The 22,191-nt window shown below is 41.4% G+C and overlaps 1 protein-coding gene across 1 annotated transcript; it reads right to left on the bottom strand.

Annotated features, from left to right (window-relative positions):
• Positions 1–16,317: 16,317 nt before the first annotated feature.
• On the bottom strand, positions 16,318–20,734 carry pou4f4 (POU class 4 homeobox 4). Its single transcript, XM_041051563.1, has 2 exons — positions 20,416–20,734; positions 16,318–19,094 (listed from the first exon to the last, which is right to left on the bottom strand). The coding sequence occupies exons 1-2, from the start codon at positions 20,533–20,535 to the stop codon at positions 18,165–18,167; spliced, it is 1,050 nt and encodes a 349-aa protein (XP_040907497.1). The 5' UTR covers positions 20,536–20,734; the 3' UTR covers positions 16,318–18,164.
• Between the last annotated feature and the right edge of the window lie 1,457 nt (positions 20,735–22,191).

The following is a 22,191-nucleotide window of genomic DNA, read 5'->3' as shown; positions in this document are numbered from 1 at the left end:
GAAATGTTTGCTGGAAATGGCTATGCACAGTTTTTAATCTGAGTGGTTAACGAGGGTTGTTGAGACTCTAACAGTCTATGTAACTTTGTTTTGTATTTGTTTCTGAGTGCAAATGTGTTAAACACTGACCTGTGAGCTTCACCAGGTTCTGAAGCCTGCACCAGTTCCGACTGTGTAGGATTAGTCCCTTTCTGCCAAAACAGAGGAAGCTGTCCTTTCAAGTTTTCATGTTTCAACACAGAAAGATTGAATGTGTTGAAAATTTTATCATCTACTTCACTGTAGAGTTTTCATACCAATGGGTAGATGAGAGTTACAGCACACAGACACACACACACACACAGACACACATGCACACACAAAAGGAGCATGCACCTATATTCACTCACTCTGTGGTCATCTGAAGAGCAGGAATAAAATAAAGCTTAATGACAGTCGCTCGATAATGAAATCAGCTGTCATCAATTATGCAAACATGTGTTTGACTGTCAAGTTTTCAGGAAAACTCTGTTCACTCAGGCCAGGAAAAGAAGTAAAGCGTTTAACCTTTGTGGACACGGCACCGGCGATTTGGGAAAGAAAAACTGTGGGCAGCATGATAATGAAAGGAAAGGAAAGGAAACTGTTCAAAGCTAAAAGTACAGTGATCATTAATACATTCCAAAAAATGTATTAATATATATATATACGTCTTTATAATAAAGACCAACATTCAGAGAATTATCATCAAATATTATCATTAAATATTATCATTATCATTCTAATATTTTAACTCATACAGACTTTTGAGGAAGCTGCTTTAATGTCACCCGTGGTGTAAAATCATGGCTGCAGTATATGAATATGAAGCAGAACTTTTCCAAAAATGCTTGGTCAGCAAATCTTTCCTGGAATATAAGGGTTAAAGACAAGTCCTTGAGCTGCTGGTACGCTGCAAAAAATGTACATCTGAAGCCATTAATTTCAGCATTCAGTCTTACACTTTAAATCTTAAAGAAGAGCACGTGCAATTGCTCCTTCCTTCTTTTCATTTCTCAATATTTTATAATCAGGAAAGACATCAGCTCCTGAAATGAGCAGAGGCCCCATTCACGCTGAAACCATCCTTCAAAGTGGACATTTTTTGCAGCGAGAGGGCACCACTCCGTTCCATTAGGTGACCATCATGAATATGCTAGCATGTATGAAGCTAATAAAACCTATTAATATTAAATCTGCCATAAGATACAGACCCTACATACTTAAGGTGAATTCCCTGCCTGTCAGTGTACAGTTGCTGTATTAAACAGAATTTTAAAATCATGGTTGTTTTCACAACCATGATTGTGGTTGTTAAAAGACACACAAAAAAAATAAAACTTACATTACATTTAAAAATGTCATTCATATTCCTTAAAGGAATTCATATACAGAAAAGTCCCATAATTTCCCAAACATGTTGTGAATTTTCACCATGATAAACAATAGAAATGATGGCCAAAGCAAAGCAAGTTATTGTTATAACAAATACAAGTTGTAATAAACTTGAATTATCCTTTAAATCATCTGCCAAATGATGTGAGTGTAAAACATTTCTGATTATCTTAATCAGCAAAGCTTTGAACGTTCTCCGGCTCACGCCCTCAAACTCCCGTTCGTGGCAGGCTGACGGAACAGACTGCTGCACCACATGTGGAGCTGGATGAAAACTCTGTGATCACACTAATTCAAAAGCTCCTGGATCAGGCAAAGGATATTATTTCTTACCAGAGGAATGAGTCAAACGAACTCCTTCAGCTCTGTTATAACCACACGTTGGTTTGATGTTCAGGACATAAATCAAAGACGAATCATTCTATTTGATTTTATCCATCAACCATGGGGATATTATTAAAAGCTATCAAAGAGCCCCAATTGAAACCTTTTTGCTCCATGAGAAATGCGTACCCTCTTCCCCACCATCCGTTCAGTCCTGCTTAGGGGAATTATAGAAAAAAAAAGAAGAATTTCATTAAAAAAAAGAGGCGGGGGGAGAATATTATTAACGCCAAGCGAGGCTGATTAAACTTTAATCGTGAGCCAACAGTCTTCGGGCTGTCTCGAACAGTGGCCTCAACAGGTCTTAATATCCGGTGGCTGGCCAAACAAATGTGTCGACTGAAATGAAGCTCAGGTAGAAGCAGGAGGAAAATTATTGACTCGTTCCCTGCCCCGTCTTCAGGAATCAAAGCCGCCGACTTTATTTGGAATCAATAGGCTTCCACATATTTTTGTTTGGGATCATGGTGATTCAACTGGGTGATTACAGTGTTAGTCTGTCAGATCATTTTCAGTCAGTGTGCTCATTAAGTTCACCCTAATGTTAATGTTCTCATCAGAACTCATCAATCCATAATTTATGGCTCAAAAGGAATACAAAGAAGTGAGGGAGTCGTTTCATGCTCCAGATCAATGGAGCCTGCTGTGCTTCTGTCTGCCACTCCTGCGCCTGCTCACTCTGTTTCCTTCTCGCTTTCTTTATTTTTCCTCCATTTCCTTGTTTCCCATCATCGCCTCCGCTTCTGCTTCCCTCCCATTTCTGTTCTTCCTTTTTCCTCCATATTCTGTCCTCCTCTGTGTCCTTTATTCTCATACCGCACCTCCTTCGCTGACCCATTGTCCTCTTCCATCCCGTGTTCCTTCTCCCTCTTCTTCCCTTTGTCTGCTTTGCCCACCTCCTGCATGTGCTCCTCCTCTTGCACCTCCTTTGCCACCTTCTCTTCCACCTCCACCACCACCCTTCCTGTCTCCTTTTCTTCCTTTGTCCTAAACCTTTCCCCCAGACCTTCTCCTCCTACCACTGCCTCACCACCTCTTCCTCCTCTTCTGTATCGTCACCTCATCTACTTCCTCTTTTCAACATCTTCCTTCATCTCTTTCCTTACCTATTTGTCCTCTTGTTTAACACCTCCTCTTGCTCCACCTTGCTTTCCTCTGTTCACTCCACTTCATCCTCACCTTCTCTCTCCTTTTCTTCTGCATTCCCACCTTCCTCGTCCTCTCTCCTTTTCCCTCCTCCACCTTCACTTCCTCTTTAGGCTTCACTTCTTCCTGCTCTGCACCACATCCTCCTTCACCACCTTCTCCTTCCTCTACTGTTGCTCTATCCCATCCCTTCCCTTTTTTCCTGCTCTTCCTCTTTGTGTTGTAAAACTCTTCCTGCAACTCTTTCACCACCACCTCCCCATCTTTGTCTTCCAACTTTCTCTTATCCAGCTCCATGACTTTTCAGATCTTCTCCACCTCATCCTTCTGCTCAGCCTCCTGTTGGGTTGGTTTGCTCCTCCAACTCGTCATCAGCTCCCCTGTTCCCTCTCCCTGCTTCTTCCTCCATCTCACACTTTTCACCCTTGTTCTTTGTCATTTTCTCCTCCTCCCCCACCTTCTTTTCCTCTGTTCATTCAACCTCATCCTCATCTTCTTTCTAATGCTTCTCCTCATCCTCACTCCTCCTCACACCAGCATCACCACACTCTCACACACACATTCGACAGCATGAGGACTGAACCCACACACGAACGGAGAACGAACAGAATCTGAATTCATTGAGGGATTCATGGGCTGCAAGGCTTGTACGGTAATTCTGTTAACAAAAGGTATCCTTAGATGGAATTAAATATTTATCTGCTCTATGAATAACAATTGGCGAGGGAACGGAGAGGCAGTGTTTACTTTTTCGAGGTTGGTGGGGAGGAGGACTGATTCTGTTCTGCATCTCGCCTCGGTGAGCTGATTACTGAGATGGGAGGGGAGGGAGAGCGGGCGGGTGACAGGACGACCTGAGGCCGCAGGCGGTCATTACGCATGGTGCAGAGCTGTGTTCCAGCTCTAATCCTCATCCGGAAGGAAGCTGAGCTGCTTGGGACTCAGCGGGGACTCCGCTTGACGTCCGGCCTGACATTCAGGCTCCTGCTGCTTGTTTGCGAACTGGGAGCCGTGGGGAAGCTGACCTCACTCTGCTCTCTGTAATGGTATCTGCTGGATCCACATGTAGAGTCAGATGAGGTGAGATCATATGGAGAGAGGAGGCCTCCATAGTATACAACTTCATATAACAAGTGAATCAAGTTTTTTTTTTTTTTTTTATTGTTTGATTGGTTGTTTGATGGGGATTGACGTCTGACAGGCCTGACAACCAATGACATAAAAAAAATAAAATAAATCAGCAACAACATTGCATCAGTGTTCACACACCACAGACGAGCAGCTTCCTCCGGTCTGAGGATTTGAACCAGACCTGAAAAGGACCCACAAATATTTTACTAAACCCAACGGAACAAAATAAACATAGACTCTAATCTGCCAGATTAAAGGACCCATCACAACAACAATGTGCGGTCAGCGGCTGGAGTCATGAGTGGATCAGACCTGCTGCACACAAACCGAAAGGACAGTGAGCCTGAAAGACTCAACTCAGAGCACAAAAGACAAACATTTCCAGTTTATTTAGAATAAAGCAACAAGACCCACACACCTACATTACAACATTTTTTAAGTAGCCTCCAAAAGGACCCACAAAACTACGTCCTCTATCTTAACGCTCAACAGCAAACTTATCTCATGTCATCTGAAAGCTGAAATTAGATGGACATCGGACATAAGTTTAGACCCAAGTCATTTGTCATTTCAATAATTCACATCATGTTGATATATCTTTAATTGAATTAGAATCACACTCAGTCAGAAAAAGTCCATTAGCTGCTGAAATTCTTTTTAAAACAGTCAGTATAAAGGTCCCTGTTTTCTGTTCATTGAGAAACATTTTCACACCTTTAAAACACAAACACATCTCAGCAGATTCTTTCTGTTACTTGGTGATTTGTTCGTCTTTAAATTTCAGCTTCATAAATAAAATCTGACTCTGTGAGTTTACACAGGACGACCCTTCGTCGACTTCATGCAGGGCGGAAGGATTTTTCCAGATATAGATCTTTTCTTTTACCAAAAGCCGGTGTGGCTCCCTGCTATACTGAGTGGAGCTGGCAGAGGCTGGAAACACTGGTTAAGCAAATTGGTATTTAACTGGAAACTTGCTGGCCTCCGAGCCCTGCATTATTCATCACCTAGACAAGAAAGTAGCGCTTCATACATCCCTTCAGCAGCAGCAGCAGCAGCAGCCTCAGCCTCCAGAGCAGAGAGGGAAAGGGAGAGAGATTGAAGGCGGACAGATATATAGGGCAGAGAAATAAAGCAACTGAGTCCACAAGGAGCGAATCCCCAAACACAAGCCCCAACTAACCATACACACACCCTCACATCCATCCAGCCTCCACACACACCAATTATTGGTTTCTCTGTCAGTTTGTTTCTGTCAGTTTGTTGCATTTGAAAGGGACTGCTGGGAAGATGAGTTTGCTTTTTAATCAAAGTGGCCCAGCAGCCCAATTCCGAGTTTTTTTTATCCAGCCTGTTTTGCATTTTTTCCGGTGTATTGGTGTGTGTTGTGTTTGTGCTAAAAATGCAGAGGTCCAGCGATATTCTGGAGCGGTGAAGAAGGATTTAAACAACCAGCAATAAAAGCAAAAACAACTTTAAATGTATGTCTCCTGCTCTCGAATAACATGATTTTATTGACCAGGATGTTTGCACTTCAAATTATTTACTGTCTGCATCATGCCATATAAGCAATAAATGCCACACCTGCTTATAATTTGTTTACTGTACATGCTGATTATACACATATGTTATACACACTGTACCTCCAGTGTCTGTGTCCTCCAACTGTCAAAAATTATGTGAAATGCATGGAGGCCTTATTTTAATTTCTGGACACATTTTTGAATATTTACTCTTGTTGATAAGGTGGAGAAGAACAAAATAATTTATGTGATTTATTTATTTACTGCGTTACTTCCAATAAATTTATTATAACACCCCGTAGGTACCTTGTCACTTGTATTTGGTAACACATTCCCCATGAGGATTATGAAATACTAAATCTGATCTATTACAAAATAAACTAGGTAACTGTGGTTTGTAGTGATTTAATATGCTGCAGCAACATGGGCTCAAATCCATTTTACAGTATCTGAGCTTTTCATCAAGCTGAAACCAGAACTCTCCTCTCCGCCGTCAATAAATTTAATTTCATTAAAATTGTACTGTAACTAAACGCTGAAGTTTAGCCGGTGTCCGTCCGAGAAACGGGGCTTCATGTTGTAGCCTCTCTGCGTTTCGGGCATCCTGTCAGTTTTAAAATGCATTATTGATGAGACATGATTAGAGAAGCCCATACTAGCGCGTCTCTTTGAACATATTTCTCTGAATTAAGTGGAAATTCATATTTATATCTTGTTTCTTCCAGTCAGTTTTCAAAATAGCGTGTTGGATCGGTTCTGCTGGGTGGGTTTGGAAAGTCCAGTAAGCTGCATGTCGAGGAGAAAGCCCACCTTTCTTTTTCTTTTTCTTTTTCGTTTTTGTTTTTTAATTCTAGAAGGTACCAAATGGTGGTTATTAAAATGGTGTTTGGTTTTTATCAAGGAGAAATAAAACGCTTTCAGAATTTGTGATTCCATCCATGAAAAATGAAAAGGTTAAATCACCACCTTCGAAAGGTCACATCAGCACCCGCAGATTTCTTTTTGCTTTTCAGTGAATCTAAACATCCAGATCTGAAGTTGTAATTCTCCGGCCTGCGCGCCGTCCCGTTACCGGTCCTGACAAGATGCACATATTTCCGGTTTAACGCTCAGATGTAGTCTGATGGTTCCGCAGCCTGCAGCCCCGCGGGCTGTGTGATTAACTTTCACTGCTGATTCTTATTTTGTGTATCGATGCGGTGCTGATAAGCATCCAGCAGCGGCTGGAAGAGGTCTGTTGTATAAATAATTCCGGTGTGTGCGCGTGCGTGCGGCTGTGAGTGCGTGTGCGCGTGGGAGGGAGAAAGAGAGGAAACATTTCGCTGTCCAGACCCAGGATGCTGAAATGCTGAGGTGCTGTAATTTTTAAGATAAAGAAATATTACTTGCAATTGAAATAACAAAAACAATAATAATAATAATAATAATAATAATAATAACAATAATAATAGATATTAACACGTTCTTAATGTTTTTTTTATTTTTTCCCTAAAAATGTAAGATATTTTATCTATTTTTATTTTTACTTAAGCGACTCAGTTAAACATTTCACTTTATTTTATTTTTTTTCTCGTTTATCAAATTAAATTAAATGGGGCTTTTATTTTCTAATTTTAATTTTGAAATAATTAGCAGATCCTTTTTAGGCCTGTCTGATTTCATGCTTCCTAATTATTCCTCAGGTGTTCCCTGTAAATAAAAAAAAAAAAAAGAAAAAGAAAAAAGAAAAAGAAAAAGGGTGAGCCAACACTCTCAGTGTATTACCCAGCAGGCCTTATAATATGCGCGTGGTTTATGTGTTAGGTTATGGTTGGTGATTTCGAGAATGCGTGTGTCCAGTGTCTGCTCGTGTGTGCCTGCGCGTGCGTTTCTGTACAGTATGAGTGTAATGTATTTATAACAGAGGCTCTGTGTTGCGCAGGTACGGTGGGGAGGCCTCACGCCTCCTCTCGCGCACATTAAATAAAGATGCAGTTACCGGTTGGGAGAGGAAGCGATGAAACGTCTGCAGCGGAGCAGTTTATTTATTTATTTATTTATTTATTTTTCTTAATTTTAACAGAGTGTATGACTCATGTTAACTTTACACAACAAATACAAATACAGACCACTGTCTGTATAAACTGAGTGCAAACGCGAAATGAATATTTAAATGGCGGGTGTGTGCTACATTATTGATAAGAATTGAAATCGCATATTTAACGTGAAGCCTGACACAAACGAGACAGAGAGGCTAACGGGAGAGTGATGCCGGAAATGTCTGCCCATAATAGGAGTTAAAGTTTAATTTCTTATTGAATAGCCTATCATTCTGGTAGTTCAGTGAAACCTCTGTCAAACCGTTCAGGTCCTCCCGGGCTGCTAAACAATCTCACAATCAATAAATAACAACAATAATTTGACTGTGTGTTATATATGCATACATTTTTTTCATCCGAAATATTATTATTATTTGGCAGTTGGACCGTGGCAAGTAGTGCAGAGGCCTGTTCAGGTAATTAACCTGTCGCGCTAATTTTCTTCTTCTTCCTCCTCAGTAGGCTGAAGAAGCAGGGTTTCCCAGGATCGGGGATTCCTGTTGTGTAAATATTGATATCGCTGCCACGATATTGTTGTGGTTTTCATAATTCATGCCATTGCATTTTTCATTGCGTCTGGTATTTATTCAGTGGATCCTGCAACAATTTTGTTTACACAAACGATGTAATAATAATAATAATGATAATAATAATAATGATGATGATGATGATGATAAAGTTCACAGTCGCGCATCTCCAGAACATATTCCACATTTTTTGTCTTCAGTTTCAACCTGGACTTTCCTTCCCCAGCTTCTTGATTCTCGTTATTTTTCCAACAATAAGAAGTAATGATGCCGTGGAGCTGGATGAACGGTGGGACTGTCATCCTGCTCTCCGCCCATTAAGCCTCATAACTGGGCCGTTTGATCACCGCCTTGCCCGCCCCGATGCTCATTAGGCCTGATTAGTTATACAATGTTCCTAATTACGGCCGCCATGTTTTAATTACCGCCTCATATGCATAATGTCGTCACCCACACACAACCCCACCACACACACACACACACACACACACACACACACACACACACACACACACACACACACACACACACACACACCAACCTCCCCCATCGCCATCCTCCCATCCAGACCTTTCTTAGAGGTAGTATGTTTAAATGATTTCCTGGTTTTCTGGTGGACTCAAACATGGTAGTGCTTTTGAGCAAGAAGCTGACCCTCTGCCTGCTTTGGGTTGGTCTGACCTTTGACCTCGCAGAGGGGTTCCTACAGAAAGAGGAGGAGAGGAAGCGTGTGAGGTTATTGTTAGTTTTGTTTGTATTTTATTTGTAGCCTGTGTGATAAGATTTTACCTATAGACAATGTCTTCCATTGGGGGAAGAACTCTAGCTTCTCAACATGTTCTTTGTGTGTGTGTGTGTGTGTGTGTGTGTGTGTGTGTGTGTGTGTGTGTGTGTGTGTGTGTGTGAGCATGTGTGTGTGTTGCCTCCTCAAAAATGAACACCCTTTCAGACGGCTGAAACGAAGGATTTATCTACGAACGTCGCTGATAAATATTGCATTGACAGAATTGAACACTTCCACTGTGTGTCTGCAGCAGCAGCCTGTGTGTGTGTGTGTGTGCAAGTGTGTTGGCACGTGTGTGTGTTATTGGCTGCCAGTATGAACTTGGTTTTTATCTCCATAATGTAACGTTAACGGGGGTCAATCCCCCTCAAGATACAATAAAAAAAATAACTGGACAAAAAGATCCCACACAGATTAGACCCCCACTGCTGCCCTCATAACACCCCCTCCATGCACACCCACTATTTTCTTAATCCCCAACACACACACACACACACACACACACACACACACACACACCCCACACCCCCCCCTTAGTCTGGTCCCCTTCCAGCCATGCAGTCAATATGCAACCGGCTGCCCCATGCACCACTGCAACAGGGCTGAATGTGTGTGTGTGTGTGTGTGTGATGGTGGGGTGGGGGGGTTATGTTTGCATTAGTGTGTGTATTTGCGAGAGAGAGAGAGAGAGAGAGAGAGAGAGAGAGAGAGAGAGAGAGAGAGAGAGAGAGAGAGAGAGAGAAAGCCATAGTAATGTAACACAGGGCTGATTCTCCAAGGCCCCAGCGCTGCACTCAAGACTCGGAGCTTCATTAAAATTTCATCTCCGCAGCGCTCGGCCAAGGTCTATTTATGAAAATGCGCTTCCTCGCTTCATGGAAAACACAAGCTAGAGAGGAGTGGATGGAGTAATCTGAAAGAGAGTGGAATTAACAGCATCTACCGCTTATTCGTATAGATTCCGCTCCCTTCTGGGCGGTTTGTGTGCTATCACAAGGCAATGTTAGGTCTACCATGTGCTGGTGAGGGACCAAAAACCGTACAGACCACTTTCCAGTTGACTTGATGTTCATATCTTCCCCTGGTGCTGTATAAGACTGAGTTGCATGTTTTCAAACCAGAATGGTTTGTGCACAAGGGATGGCAGAGGGTCTGGAGTGTTGCACTGAAGCCCATTTTAAAGCTGGAGTACTCTATTCCTGTATCGGTGCCTGGAAGGTTTGCTTGTTAAAAAAAAAAATCCACCCAGTGAGCATGCAACAGAGACAAGAAGAGATGGAGCAGATTCAGCCTGTTCCAGTGATGTTCTCCTGCCTGGTACAGACACCAGTGGGTTACTCTCTGAACAACAAGAGACAAATTCATACGTAAAAGCCTAAGAAAACTCTTTCCTCTTTAACAAGAGCAAGTGAATGCTTCATACAGAGAGAACTGCAATCACCAGTGATGAATGAATCACTTCACCCGTCCCTTTCAAATGCATTAGGAGGAAACATAACTGCTGCCTGGATTAGGTTGTCTGGCAGTGTTTTTCTTTTTCCAATCAAACAGGAGGTCAGGGTGCATGGTTACTACCAGAACTCTGACACACAAGACCTGGGTTTGCATCCTGAGGAAACTAAAACACTGCTAAACACTGCTACTAAACTAACTGCTTGAGAAAGATTGAAAGAAGCAAAGAAAATGATTCTCTGGCTCAAGCTCCGATATCATGTAAGATTGCAAAATTGGAGATCGGGCATGTGAGAAAGGGCCCTTTGTACACCAGAGTCAGTGGGAAAAACAACGAGGCCAGTGGAAATGGGCTGGTATATATACTAGGAGGTGATTGGGAAAGGAGGAACAGGTGGGCAGGTGGGCGGGGACAAATCAGGTGGCTGAGGGGCAGGAAGGTTTGCAGCTGTTCCCACCATGAGCAAGCACTTGGTGACAGTGAAAAACTCCCTTTTAACAGGAAGAAACCTCTGACAGAGCCGGACTCAGAGTGAGGGTGGTTGCTGCTGTTGCTCTTGTGAATGTTGCACCAATCAGAGCTTTTATTAAAGTGACTTTGGCTGAGAAGGTCAAGTAACTGCTAAAGAATCCAAACAAATGTGGCTACACGGAGTAAACCTACGCAGATACTGAGGCCTGATTTTTGAACTTTAACCATAAAGGCAGTAGATCAGAAAATAGTCATCAGGGTCATTTTGAAAGGGAATGACTTGAATGATTTGTGTTGTTGAGTTGCTGGATGCATCAGTCACACTGACTGGTTAAACATGCCTCCCTACTTAACAGAAAATGGCTTTAAAGAGTCCAGTGCCAGACTGGAGACACTTGAACGAGCCTGGCAATGGCCAACCTACATGTTCCCCAGTGACTTAGATGTTTTCCTTGAAGACAGACAATAATTTTTGGCTAAGTGACTTGAGTTCCACAACTGAAGTACATTAAGTTATGGTTTGGTCCTTTGCTGAGTCTGGGCCTGCAGCAGAGAGGCTGTACATCTCTCCATCAGGACGTAAGCGCATGGACTGACTGATGTCTGAGAATGAGAAAACAAGAGATACTGTGTGTGTGTGTGTGTGTGTGTGTGTGTGTGTGTGTGTGTGTGTGTGTGTGTGTGTGTGTGTGTGTGTGTGTGTGTGTGTGTGTGTGTGTGTGTGTGTGTGTGTGTGTGTGTGTGTGTTTATACACGCTGAAGGAAAGCTGCAGTCTGATTTGAGCTTGTTTGGATCCAACACAGGAAAACACAGCAGAGGAAAATGAGGCCTCCCGTTTCTTAATTATTTAAATCAAACAATTAACTACGGCTGTCCTGGGAAAAGCTCTTTTATCTGCTCATCCACAACAACAACATCAGCCAGGGTGGAGCCTGGAGGAGGACAGATCACATGGAAAACACCAGCCAATGGAGTCTTTTTTTTTTTGTCATTTTTAATTATTAAACCAACAATTTTAGACTGTACAGGTGCTGTGCAGTGTTCAGGCTGCCTCTGCTCGAGGTTTCTACCTGTTAAAAAGGCAGTTTTTCTTTGCCACTGTCACCAGGTGCTTGCCCATGGGAGAATATTGGGTCACTGTAAATAATACTGTAAAGAGGTCGACACCTGCTCTAAGTGCCGTGAGGTAACTTCTGGTATGAATAAGCTTGATTTGACTTGACCACAGATTTCTCCTAAATCACAGCTTCCTGTTCTTTTAGTTCATTTTCTGTTGCAAAATTGTTCATAACACCGCCGAGGTTTGTCCAGCAAAACTGGACAAATATCAGCGATGAGTTAAATAAAGCTTGATGCAGTCTGCCATAAAAATTTAGGGTATTTTTGTTTTACTTTTTTCTCACAGGAAACAATCCATTTTCAGCCACTTCTCCCTCTTGAAAATAAAACCACCAACACTTTACAATGAACAGCTTCATCACCCAGTGTATTTTTACAAGCATTTTGAAAACCAACACAGAAGGCAGGGCTACAAAAGCAGGAATATTTTAGTGATAGCATAGATGGTGAAATATAAAGTGGCTTTAAACAAAAGAGAATTAACTTATACCTCCCTGAATATTATGGTGATATTAAAGTTTATTTTTTATTCTCTGCATAATTTGCATTCCGTCACTTTGTCTCAAGAAAACCTGATACACTGTTCACATTGATTACACGGTCAATTATATATAATTTATAGGCTTCAACTGGAGAGCTGCTCGATGATTAAACTTTGATGAAGCCATGTACTACATTCTTTGTTATAGACCAACACACCAGTCACCAGCCTGGTGGGCAAAAAAAAAATATCTGTAAATATTGACAAATGCACAATACAGAAGTCAATTTTTTCCCTTCTCTGAACTTAAAATATGAGAATGATACGTCGATAAGACGGTGAAACACATTAGACATCAGGCAAGATTCAAATGATGATGATTAAATATGTTAAACGTGATAGTCCAAATTTTAATTAAATGTCAGTTACGTAAAGTGAAACACTTTGAGAATAAATAAATACGTTTTTTACAGTACAGTGAAAAACAAATGTTTTTTATGGAAACTTATCACTATATTTTCACCATTGTTAACTTTTCTCTTCTTATGAAATAAATGTAGCCTGGTTTCATTATTTTCTGCTTCAGTTTAGCTCGTTTGCATATTAGTTTAGTTTGTTTTTCATTTGCTGACGTGCGAAGTCGTCTCTCTTCTCCTTCAGTGGCTTGTGAAAGACTCTTTGTCCTTTTCAGTTTATTGTCTTGTGATTTCTTTTTCTTTACTTAAAGATGTTGTGATTCACATCTGAGAAGATTTGGACATGATGAAGAAGGTCTAATGTTGGTGCCACTATTCAGTACAATACATTTGATATATAGAAGAATTAAGATTATTTTTAAAAGATTCCAAGGAGTCTGTGTCTTTGCAGAGTTATCATCCATGCCTCTTAAATAGCACTAACACCTAAAACTCTTCACTAAAACCCAGAATGATGAAATTCTTGCATTACAGCTCTTTAGAGGATGAGTTCAGCCTAAATGTAAAAGTCACTCATTATCACCCAACACAAAAGTAAAGAGTAAAACTTACACCAGCTGTGTTATTTTTACATCTTTGAGTAATAAAATGTGAAATTTAGGTGTTTTTCATTTTACCTATTGGATCTACTGGATCCTCCATCGAGGCCCCCCAGCGGTCCCCAGGCCCCACATTGGGACCCGCTGCTTAAAAGGCCTTTATTGGGTTGCTCCAAGGGGATTGGGGCCTGAGCTGCTGTTGTACAACAGAGAAAGGCAGCTTCTTAACAAACACATGCAAAAATCAATAGTATCATAACAGCTGATATTTATTATTCATTAATAACGAGTTTAGGGGCCCAAACCACTTGCTGAGCTGAAGAGAGACAAGAAAAGAAAAATACTAATAAACAAAAATATACAGATACTGTAGTACTGTATATAAACAGAGAGACAGATTTTCATGGTTGAATGGTTTAATCTCAAGACTAAACTCACAAGTTGATGTTTAAATTGAAAGCTTCCCATTTAGAGTCAGTTTTCAGTTTGTGTTTTTTTTTCTCTTTCCAGGTGAATGTGCTGCCATGTTGTTATCACGTTGATCATTTTGTGTTTGTCAGTTTGTGCCTCTCTAAACACTGTAAAAACAAAAACAAAAACAAACAGAAAAAAAAGTTGAGGCTGTGCGGATTTCCTGTTTAAGGTTCATGTACAGGTGTCTGCTTTTATTTTACAGGTAAATCGTGTATGTTTAAGGTTTGTTTATATTATATATGTTTAAGGTTTAGTGTAAGTATTTTACAGTACTTACACTATGGGGATTTATTTCAATATATAATTTTGTTTTTAAGTTAATTTTTCGAGTAAATCATCTTTGAGTATCTTGAAAAGTGTTATATTTATAAAATGTGTTTAAAATCTGTCCTGTGCCTTCAGAATAAAGCCTCATGAGCAGAGGAATGAAAGGAAACACATTTTTAGGTTTCATGACCAGGAGTGGACTGTATTCAGAAAGCTTATTTTTCCCCCAAAATCCACTGCTCTTACAGGGAGAACTGGGTTCTTTGTTGTTGTTCCCCTGCTCTGCTAATTGCAGGACAGATGAACTTTGGATTTTCGAGTCCAGAAGGCGACAGAAACGTCCACTAACCTGAATGTCGGCCAATAGTTAATTAATGAATGAATGTAACTGAAAACTCCTCTAAATTTGAAGCAGATGAGAAACGAGTGCAGAAGAAAAGAAACACACTCATGTTGTCACCATTACTCTGCAAAGTGAATAAGCTGTTTTTTTTAGAGAAGCCTCTGAAGTTTGTGTTACCATATAGGTAATGTTTTCTCTGTGTAAGAAATTTGGAAATGTAATGTACATTTATACAAAACATTAACCTCAAAACGCCACAGTGTGATCCTCAGTGACTTCAGATCGTTGACTGTCGCCTGCTGAAAAAGAGAAGAGAAGGAGCAGTTAACATTTCTATGGACTCAGAGCCACAGCAAACACTGAGGAACATTCACTTTAAGTTCTGCAAAGGGACACATGCTGATGTTTTATAAGCTGATTCCAGATGATTATGTTTAATTTTGAATATTATCAGACCAACAAAATAACATATAAACAAAGAGCTGTGTTCTCTGCCAGAATTTCATTCCCTGCAGAGTGGAAATCGCTTTAAATAGCGTTTAGAAATTCAGTTTGGGAAACTGAATTTACAAAAATGAATAATTACTGAGAAAAAATCTGATCTTTTTTTTTTTTTTAATTCATGTTCAAAGATGTTCTTAGGGTGTTGGTGCATCATGTGTCAGCCCATGACCACAGTATTTCTAAAATCTTGGCTCTGGTCCTGCATAAGCTATTGTTGTTTATTCTCTCTCTCTCTCTCTTAATTCTGAGCCTTACAATCTTTTCCATCGGGTTTTAAACTTGTTTCAGTTGCCTGAGTTAAACCATCAGGGACAGAAGATCAGACGTAACAAGTGTCCAGTTCATCCCAGAGTCTAGTTCACTTTCCAAATCCTCGTTCGGTATTTTACAGGTATCTCGGTTGACTGGTGCGATAAAAAGAAACGCATTTCCATTTCGTTTTATCGCTAATTGGGTCAAAGCTTCTTCTTTTCTTTTCAAGTTTTCTAACTTTTAAAAACAGCGGCTTTCCACTGGCTCCACCCTCCGAGGCTTCGGGGTATTTTCTGCCTCAGAGAGGAGCGTTAGTTAGGGCTAAAAGCATCAGATACGAGGTGGTAGAGCCGTGTTAGTCTTCATACCCAGCAAAGTTGATCAATATTAGAGTCACTCAAGTATCAAACCCTATTCATCACCGCTGGGAAGCAGCTTTCAGACGGACCTCCTTCACCTCCAGGCTTCTCCTGTTTCAGAGCAGCAGCTGCTCTGCTCTCTGCACAAACACACACACTGTATCCAAGAGACAGAGACACAGGCAGACTGCTGTTCAAAGCTCATATTGCACTTGTCCATTAAATCTATCTCTCTTTTAAATCTACCTCTGTTAAAGACTATTAACACCTCTATCAGCAAACACCGGCCTCATCTGAGGCGTCGTGCTGACGCGAAGCTGAGATTTTCGTTTAATTGCGCAGTTTTATTATTTTATAGGATCAAAAGCTGCTTTCACGCAGAGTAATCTCAAGGCAAAAGAGAAAATACATCTTTTTTTTCAACTTCCTGTGAGACTCAATCCCCTGATTTCTATTTTCTATTTTATTTTATTTTTTTCAAAGAGAGGCTGTCAGAGGATGAAGTAAAACGTGCACGGTTTATTTCAGCTTCTGTCGCTTACACAGACACATTTAAAGCACACTTTCACAAATGAAATATGTTTTTTTTTCTTCTTCTTCTCCAAAATAAATTAAGTTTAAATAAATAAGGGCAATATAAAGAAAACAAAACAAAACTTAAAGTTTTCTCAGAAGTGGTGAAAAAATATGTATAAATAAGGCCGACTATTTCCCTTCATCAGAATATCTACAAAGTGCGCTCCACAAAGGTGTGAGTGACAATAATAATAATAATAATATGCAAAAAGATGCGTTTTCATGAGGACACAAAGGGGGGAGATCAACAACCTATGAATAATAATAATAATAATAATAATAATAATAATTTGATTGTCAAAGCATCATTGCAGTGAACTTGAACATACAACAGGTTTACACATCAGTGAGTCTTCTAGGCCTAATTCACCATTAAACCGGTGGAAGAGGAACGAAAAGAAAAAACACATTGGAAAAAAACAAAATCATGATCCTACTCCTCTTTTTTTTTTTTTTTAGCGTGTGTGTGTTTTTAAATCACCATGAACGTGCCAACACTTGCGTAATGAGGTAGACACACAGCTATACCGTGTGAATGTGTGTAATCGTGCGTGTGTTTGTGTTTCTTCTTATTGCAATGCATTCACTTCGGGGGGGTTAGTTTCGTATTTTTGGAGCCGTAGACGCACAGAAAACACCCCTCTCCCTCTTACGAGTAAACCATGCAATGGGTTACAGTAGTTATTGTGCCTCATATATTAGCAACAGATCGAAGTTTTCACTCGTGTGCTCCGATCTGTCCCCAAAAACCATTAAATTCCCTACAGAAACAAACACCTGGGAGAAAAGACAGCAAAAATTCAATACATTTCAATGAGCTTTTCCACACACGGAGGTGCAACATATTCACAAATATGTACAATGATAAATATAAAAAAGCTATTCCAACTAAGGAGGATAATAACAATTATTCCTCGATTCCCGTCATTATTATTCTTATTTTTTGTACAATAATTGCCATATGAATGAATGGGACGGAGCATTGCCCCCCCTCCCCTCCCCTCCTCCCTCTTTTTCTGTCGCGATGTTGATCACTTTCTCCCATCTCTCAGAGAGAGTCGGCCTATACTGTGGAGAAGCATAGAGATTTGAGAGTCTTGAGTTTTTGGACAGGGTCTCAGTCTTTCTCCCAGTCCCCGGTGCTCCGTCTCCACTGTCAGAATAAAAAAAAAAGGTACACCGCTGAATCCGGTTGTTTCTGTCGCCGCTTGAGGCTGGACCCTCCACAAAACGATTAAACAAAAAAGAGAGAGTTCCTGTTTATACTGAGTGAAGAATGGTCGTCAGGTGTCCCACATCCAAACCTATCAGTGTCTCTAAAATACAACTGAAACACGCCACAGACGTCGCGGCCTGTGTTGAATACTTTCTGTGAAATCGTTTCCACAGCTTGAATTCAGGCACTGGTGCAAAAACACGGCTGTGAATGCTGCTCCTTTACAAGGTGGACAACACTGGTTTTACTCTTAACAAGACATTTAGTCCATAATTAGTCAGAAAACATGTTTTTTTTCCTCAATAAATGACGAATTCAGCCAATGAGGTGATGCAGCATCTTACATGTTAGATGCAGTTTCATCTCAGGAACTCAGGAAAGCAAAAATCACCCAATAAGAAACTTTTATGGTAAAAGAAAAGAGTCAAGGACTTTAAGACTCAATAAGAGATTAAATGACTTGTTAAGATGAATGTATGTTTTTAAGTGCGCACCTACGGGCCCCTGGCTGGGTGTCAAGCAGGTGAAGCCCCAGTAACAAAAGGCACAACGGTGTACCTTGTTTTTCTGACAGTGTGCAACAGCAGCTTGTCTCTGATTTGTCTTTTTATAAACGGGGCAGAGACCCACTGGTTTGCCCCCTGGTCTTAGTGCGTCGCAGAAAACTTCATTCGTTTCTGCTTTTGCCTCTGATTGCAAAACCAAACCCGGACCACGTTCTTTTTCAGGTCCAATTTCTCGGCGATCGCGGCGATCTTCTCCGAAGAGGGCCTCGGCTGTACGGCGAAATAAGCCTCCAGAGAGCGCTTCTCCGGGGCTGCGATAGACGTGCGTTTCCTCTTTTTGTCTCCGCCGTTGAAGATCTCCGGCTTGGACATCTTCTCCCTCTGCGCCCGCTCCGCCTCCTCCAGCCAGGCCTCCAGGATTGGCTTCAGGGCCACCATGTTGTTGTGTGACAGAGTCAGGGACTCGAACCTGCAGATGGTACTCTGGCTCAGACATCCGACCCCGGGGATCTTAAGGTTGGCCAGGGCAGCGCCCACGTCCGCCTGGGTCACCCCGAGTTTGATCCGCCTTTGTTTGAACCTCTCTGCGAACGACTCCAGCTCCCGGGGATCGGGTTCCGCGTCTCCACCGGCGGTCCCAAGGGAGCTGTGGGACCCCAGTCCGTGTGGGTGCATGTTCATGGACTGTGGATGGTGGTGGTGCTGCATGTGGTTGATGGCTGACATGTGGGCCGCAGCGTGGGCGGTGTGCGAGGCCGTGGAGCAGACGTCCGAGCCGGGCATGCCTCCAAGGGAGATGCCCGGTGTGAGGTGGTCCAGCAGGTCGCCCTCTAGACCCTGCGCCGGCTGATGATGCGCCGGGTGGTGGTGGGAGGTAAGCACCGATGGGTGGTGCAGGTGCGCGGAGGAGGACGTCGGGGTGCAGGTCATACTGGTCATGGTGGTCATGGTGTGGTAGGTCGCGTCTGGCTTGAACGGATGGCTCTTCTGGGCCACAATGTCCACGGCGGCCAGAGCCTCGGCTCTCTGCAGCAACGTCTCATCAAAGCCGGCGAAAATGTTGCCCTGAAGCTGCGAGAGGAGCAGAGTCAGGTCGGTCAGAGGTGGAAACCGAACAAAAATCAATCTACCGACTCAATGCAGTCATCAGTCAGCAATTCATCAATTTCATTTTCATCATGCACAGCCTGTTACGCACGAATCATCCTCTTATTCTATTTAAATTTCCTGGTACAGAAATTATTGTTCTGTGAGAAAAAGAGGAAACAATAAATGTGAAAAAACGAAACATGAATCCACCGCAGACACAATCATCAGCCAGGTGATGCTACTGGTATTTTTTTACATGATTAATAAAAGTTACGTTATTTTGTTGTATTGTTTTACACAGTTTTTACACGTGAAGGTTTCACGTTTAAGTTGAGGTTTTCTTCCTGTGAGATGGAGGTGATCAAACTTTTAAAACTGGAATATTAAACAGGTAAATGGGCGTATAATTTTTTTTTATTCCGAGTGTTTTCAATATACAGATTTTTTGCTGCTTAAAGGCGTAATAACAATTTTATTTTATCAAAAACTAAATTAAAACTTCACTTTGTCCCCCACGTTTAAAATGATTTAATCCACTGCAACCTGGACATTACTGGATCTGTCCGACGACTAGAAAGTGTGTCAGTGTGGATGGTTATTCATTTAAAATTAATATTTACGATCTCTTGAATAATTTCTACGGACAATGAAATGAGACGAGTGTGAGTTTGAATATGAATGGGACAATATGAGATAACACGCGCTCGGAGAGTCCACGCCGCCTCTCCTCCTCTTTCATCCTCCTTCACCTTTAACTCCATCACTCACACTCTCCTGAAAACGGGTTTTGGCTTTTCACAGACAACGATGCTTCTTTACACACCGAGTTTGCGCTTTAAGAAACGAGATTGTCTTGTTTCCTATGTTGTCCTCTCTGTGCTCTCTGATGAAGTCCATTTTTTATATTATTAATCTCGGTCATCCTTCGAGAGTTACACAATTTTATTTTCATTGCGGTGTCCAAACCCTTTCTTGTGATTGAATATTAAGATTTGGACTAATTAAAATGTGATATTATTTTTTAAGATGACTAAAAAGAGGTTAAGTTTCATCTATAAATTCATTTGGAAAATATTTTAAGTGAAACGCATTTGGCCTTAATTCAAAGTCAACGATTCCTGGTTCAACCTCACATCTTTGTAAAACTCTCTGTAAAAATTATTGATCGACTAAGCGAAAAAGCCAGTTTTCCAAACCATGAGTATATTTTCACTCTATTGCCTGAAATGTGAAGTTTTGGAAGTTCTGCTGGGAAAAGTCAGGAGAGGCATGAAGTCAGCAGAGAAGTGAATTCCGTGCTTACCGACGGCGTGGGCAGGCAGGCCCTGCGGATGGCCTCCGAGCTGGAGTGCAGAGGCGTGTATTTGGGTTCGTGGAGGATGGGGTGCATACTGAAAGGTTGCTTGCTGTTCATCGACATCATGATTGCAGAAGTGAGGGAGGGTCGTTGTCCGTCTTCCTCGTTCGGCTCCGTTTTGGTGGTTTTCTATAAAGAAACGCCTCAGAGAGGAAAAACCTGCCAGACGCAGACTGGATGAAAAGCCGCTGGTCGCAGGTGAAGTCAGATTCGGATAAAAAGAGGAAAAGTGGAGAGGTAACTCCTGCGCTCCTGCGGATCTCCGGTCTCCTTCTCGCCTGTAAATGACTTCTATAATAAAGATGCTCCTCGCCTCCAGCGCCTATATTGGATCATTGCCGCGCAGGCTCCTCCTCATTGGTGGTCCTCTGTCCGTCCATCTGGAAGCCTCCACCAATCACGTGGAGATAGGCGTCTTTAGCCACGCCCCTACAAGCATGCCTGGCTCACTGTAAATCAGCAGCGGCGAAGGATGCTGCTGCCTGTATGCACTGTTAAAAATGATCGGTTGACATTTGTGGAAAATAAAATGTTCCACTGCTAAGAACTGGTGAAGAAAGAATCCCGAGACAAGTTTAAAGGTTGGACATCAATGAGATTCTAAATAAGAAAAATAAATAAATAAATAAATAAATAAATAAATAAATATATAAATATATATATATATATATATATATAGATTTAGTGTTTATAGTTTGAGTTTTAGTGTCCTGCAACAATCTAAATTCTGTTTAACAATTATTTTCACAAACATGTTCAGCAAACACTGAATAATTGTAATTTTCTGGCGTGAAAATCCTCAAATGTAAATGTCAGAAAGTCTCACGGGGAAATGATTGATTTTGGCCTTCAAACACTCAAAGCAGATCAATTATTTAAAGCTATATTTAAAGAGATATTTGAGTCTTTCGTTTTTGTTCTGGAAACCCGGACAGGATCACAAGATGAAATGTCAACATATCTTTTTTAGAGTGTTGCAGAGACGCAACAGCAGAGCACAGACACATTATTTTAGAAATACTATACGGTCTTATTCAGCGCGAAGCTCGTACTGAATCATACTTTTTTTTTTAATTATTTAAATCTATATTTTTCTATTTCCAAAGCTGACAGCTGAAGAACACATTTACATCTCTACAATGCGTCCATCCATCGTAACATCCATGTTAATAACTTCAACCGATTATTCGGTTCGTTCCTTCTCTGTGGTACGGTGTACTGAAATCTCTCTGCTCTGCATTAACAATGCAACAATTACAAGCGTTTGATTATGAACCTGCTCCGACACACACACACACACACACACACACACACACACACACACACACACACACACACACACAGAGAGAGAGAGAGAGAGAGAGAGAGAGAGAGAGAGAGAGAGAGAGAGAGAGAGAGAGAGAGAGAGAGAGAGAAAGAGGGAGGGAGAGAGAGAGAGAGAGAGAGAGAGAGAGAGTTGCTCAGCTCCGATTATTAATTGATGGCACATGGTAAGATGCGCAGGAATTCCTCGGCCTGAACCCCATTCACTTTCTCGACAATTAATACATTAATTAATCATGCTTCATTTACTTTGTGGCTGTAGTAACCTAAAGATGCCCCCATCCCATCCCATCCCATCCCATCCCACACACACACACACACACACACACACACACACACACACACACACACACACACACACACACACACAGAGAGAGAGAGAGAGAGAGAGAGAGAATT

This window comes from Toxotes jaculatrix, chromosome 12 (genome assembly GCF_017976425.1).
Source record: "Toxotes jaculatrix isolate fToxJac2 chromosome 12, fToxJac2.pri, whole genome shotgun sequence".
NCBI classification, from domain to species: domain Eukaryota; kingdom Metazoa; phylum Chordata; class Actinopteri; family Toxotidae; genus Toxotes; species Toxotes jaculatrix.
The sequence above is the reverse complement of the archived record's forward strand: the minus strand, read 5'-3'. Positions and strand labels throughout refer to the sequence as shown.

Bases quoted from the DNA above. Each gene is read 5' to 3' on its own strand.
- pou4f4 (XM_041051563.1), bottom strand. From the start codon at position 20,535: ATGATGTCGATGAACAGCAAGCAACCTTTCAGTATGCACCCCATCCTC. The intron at 19,095-20,415 runs GTAAGCACGGAA...CTCCTCTCGCAG, and splicing joins CCTGCCTGCCCACGCCGTCG to CTTCAGGGCAACATTTTCGC.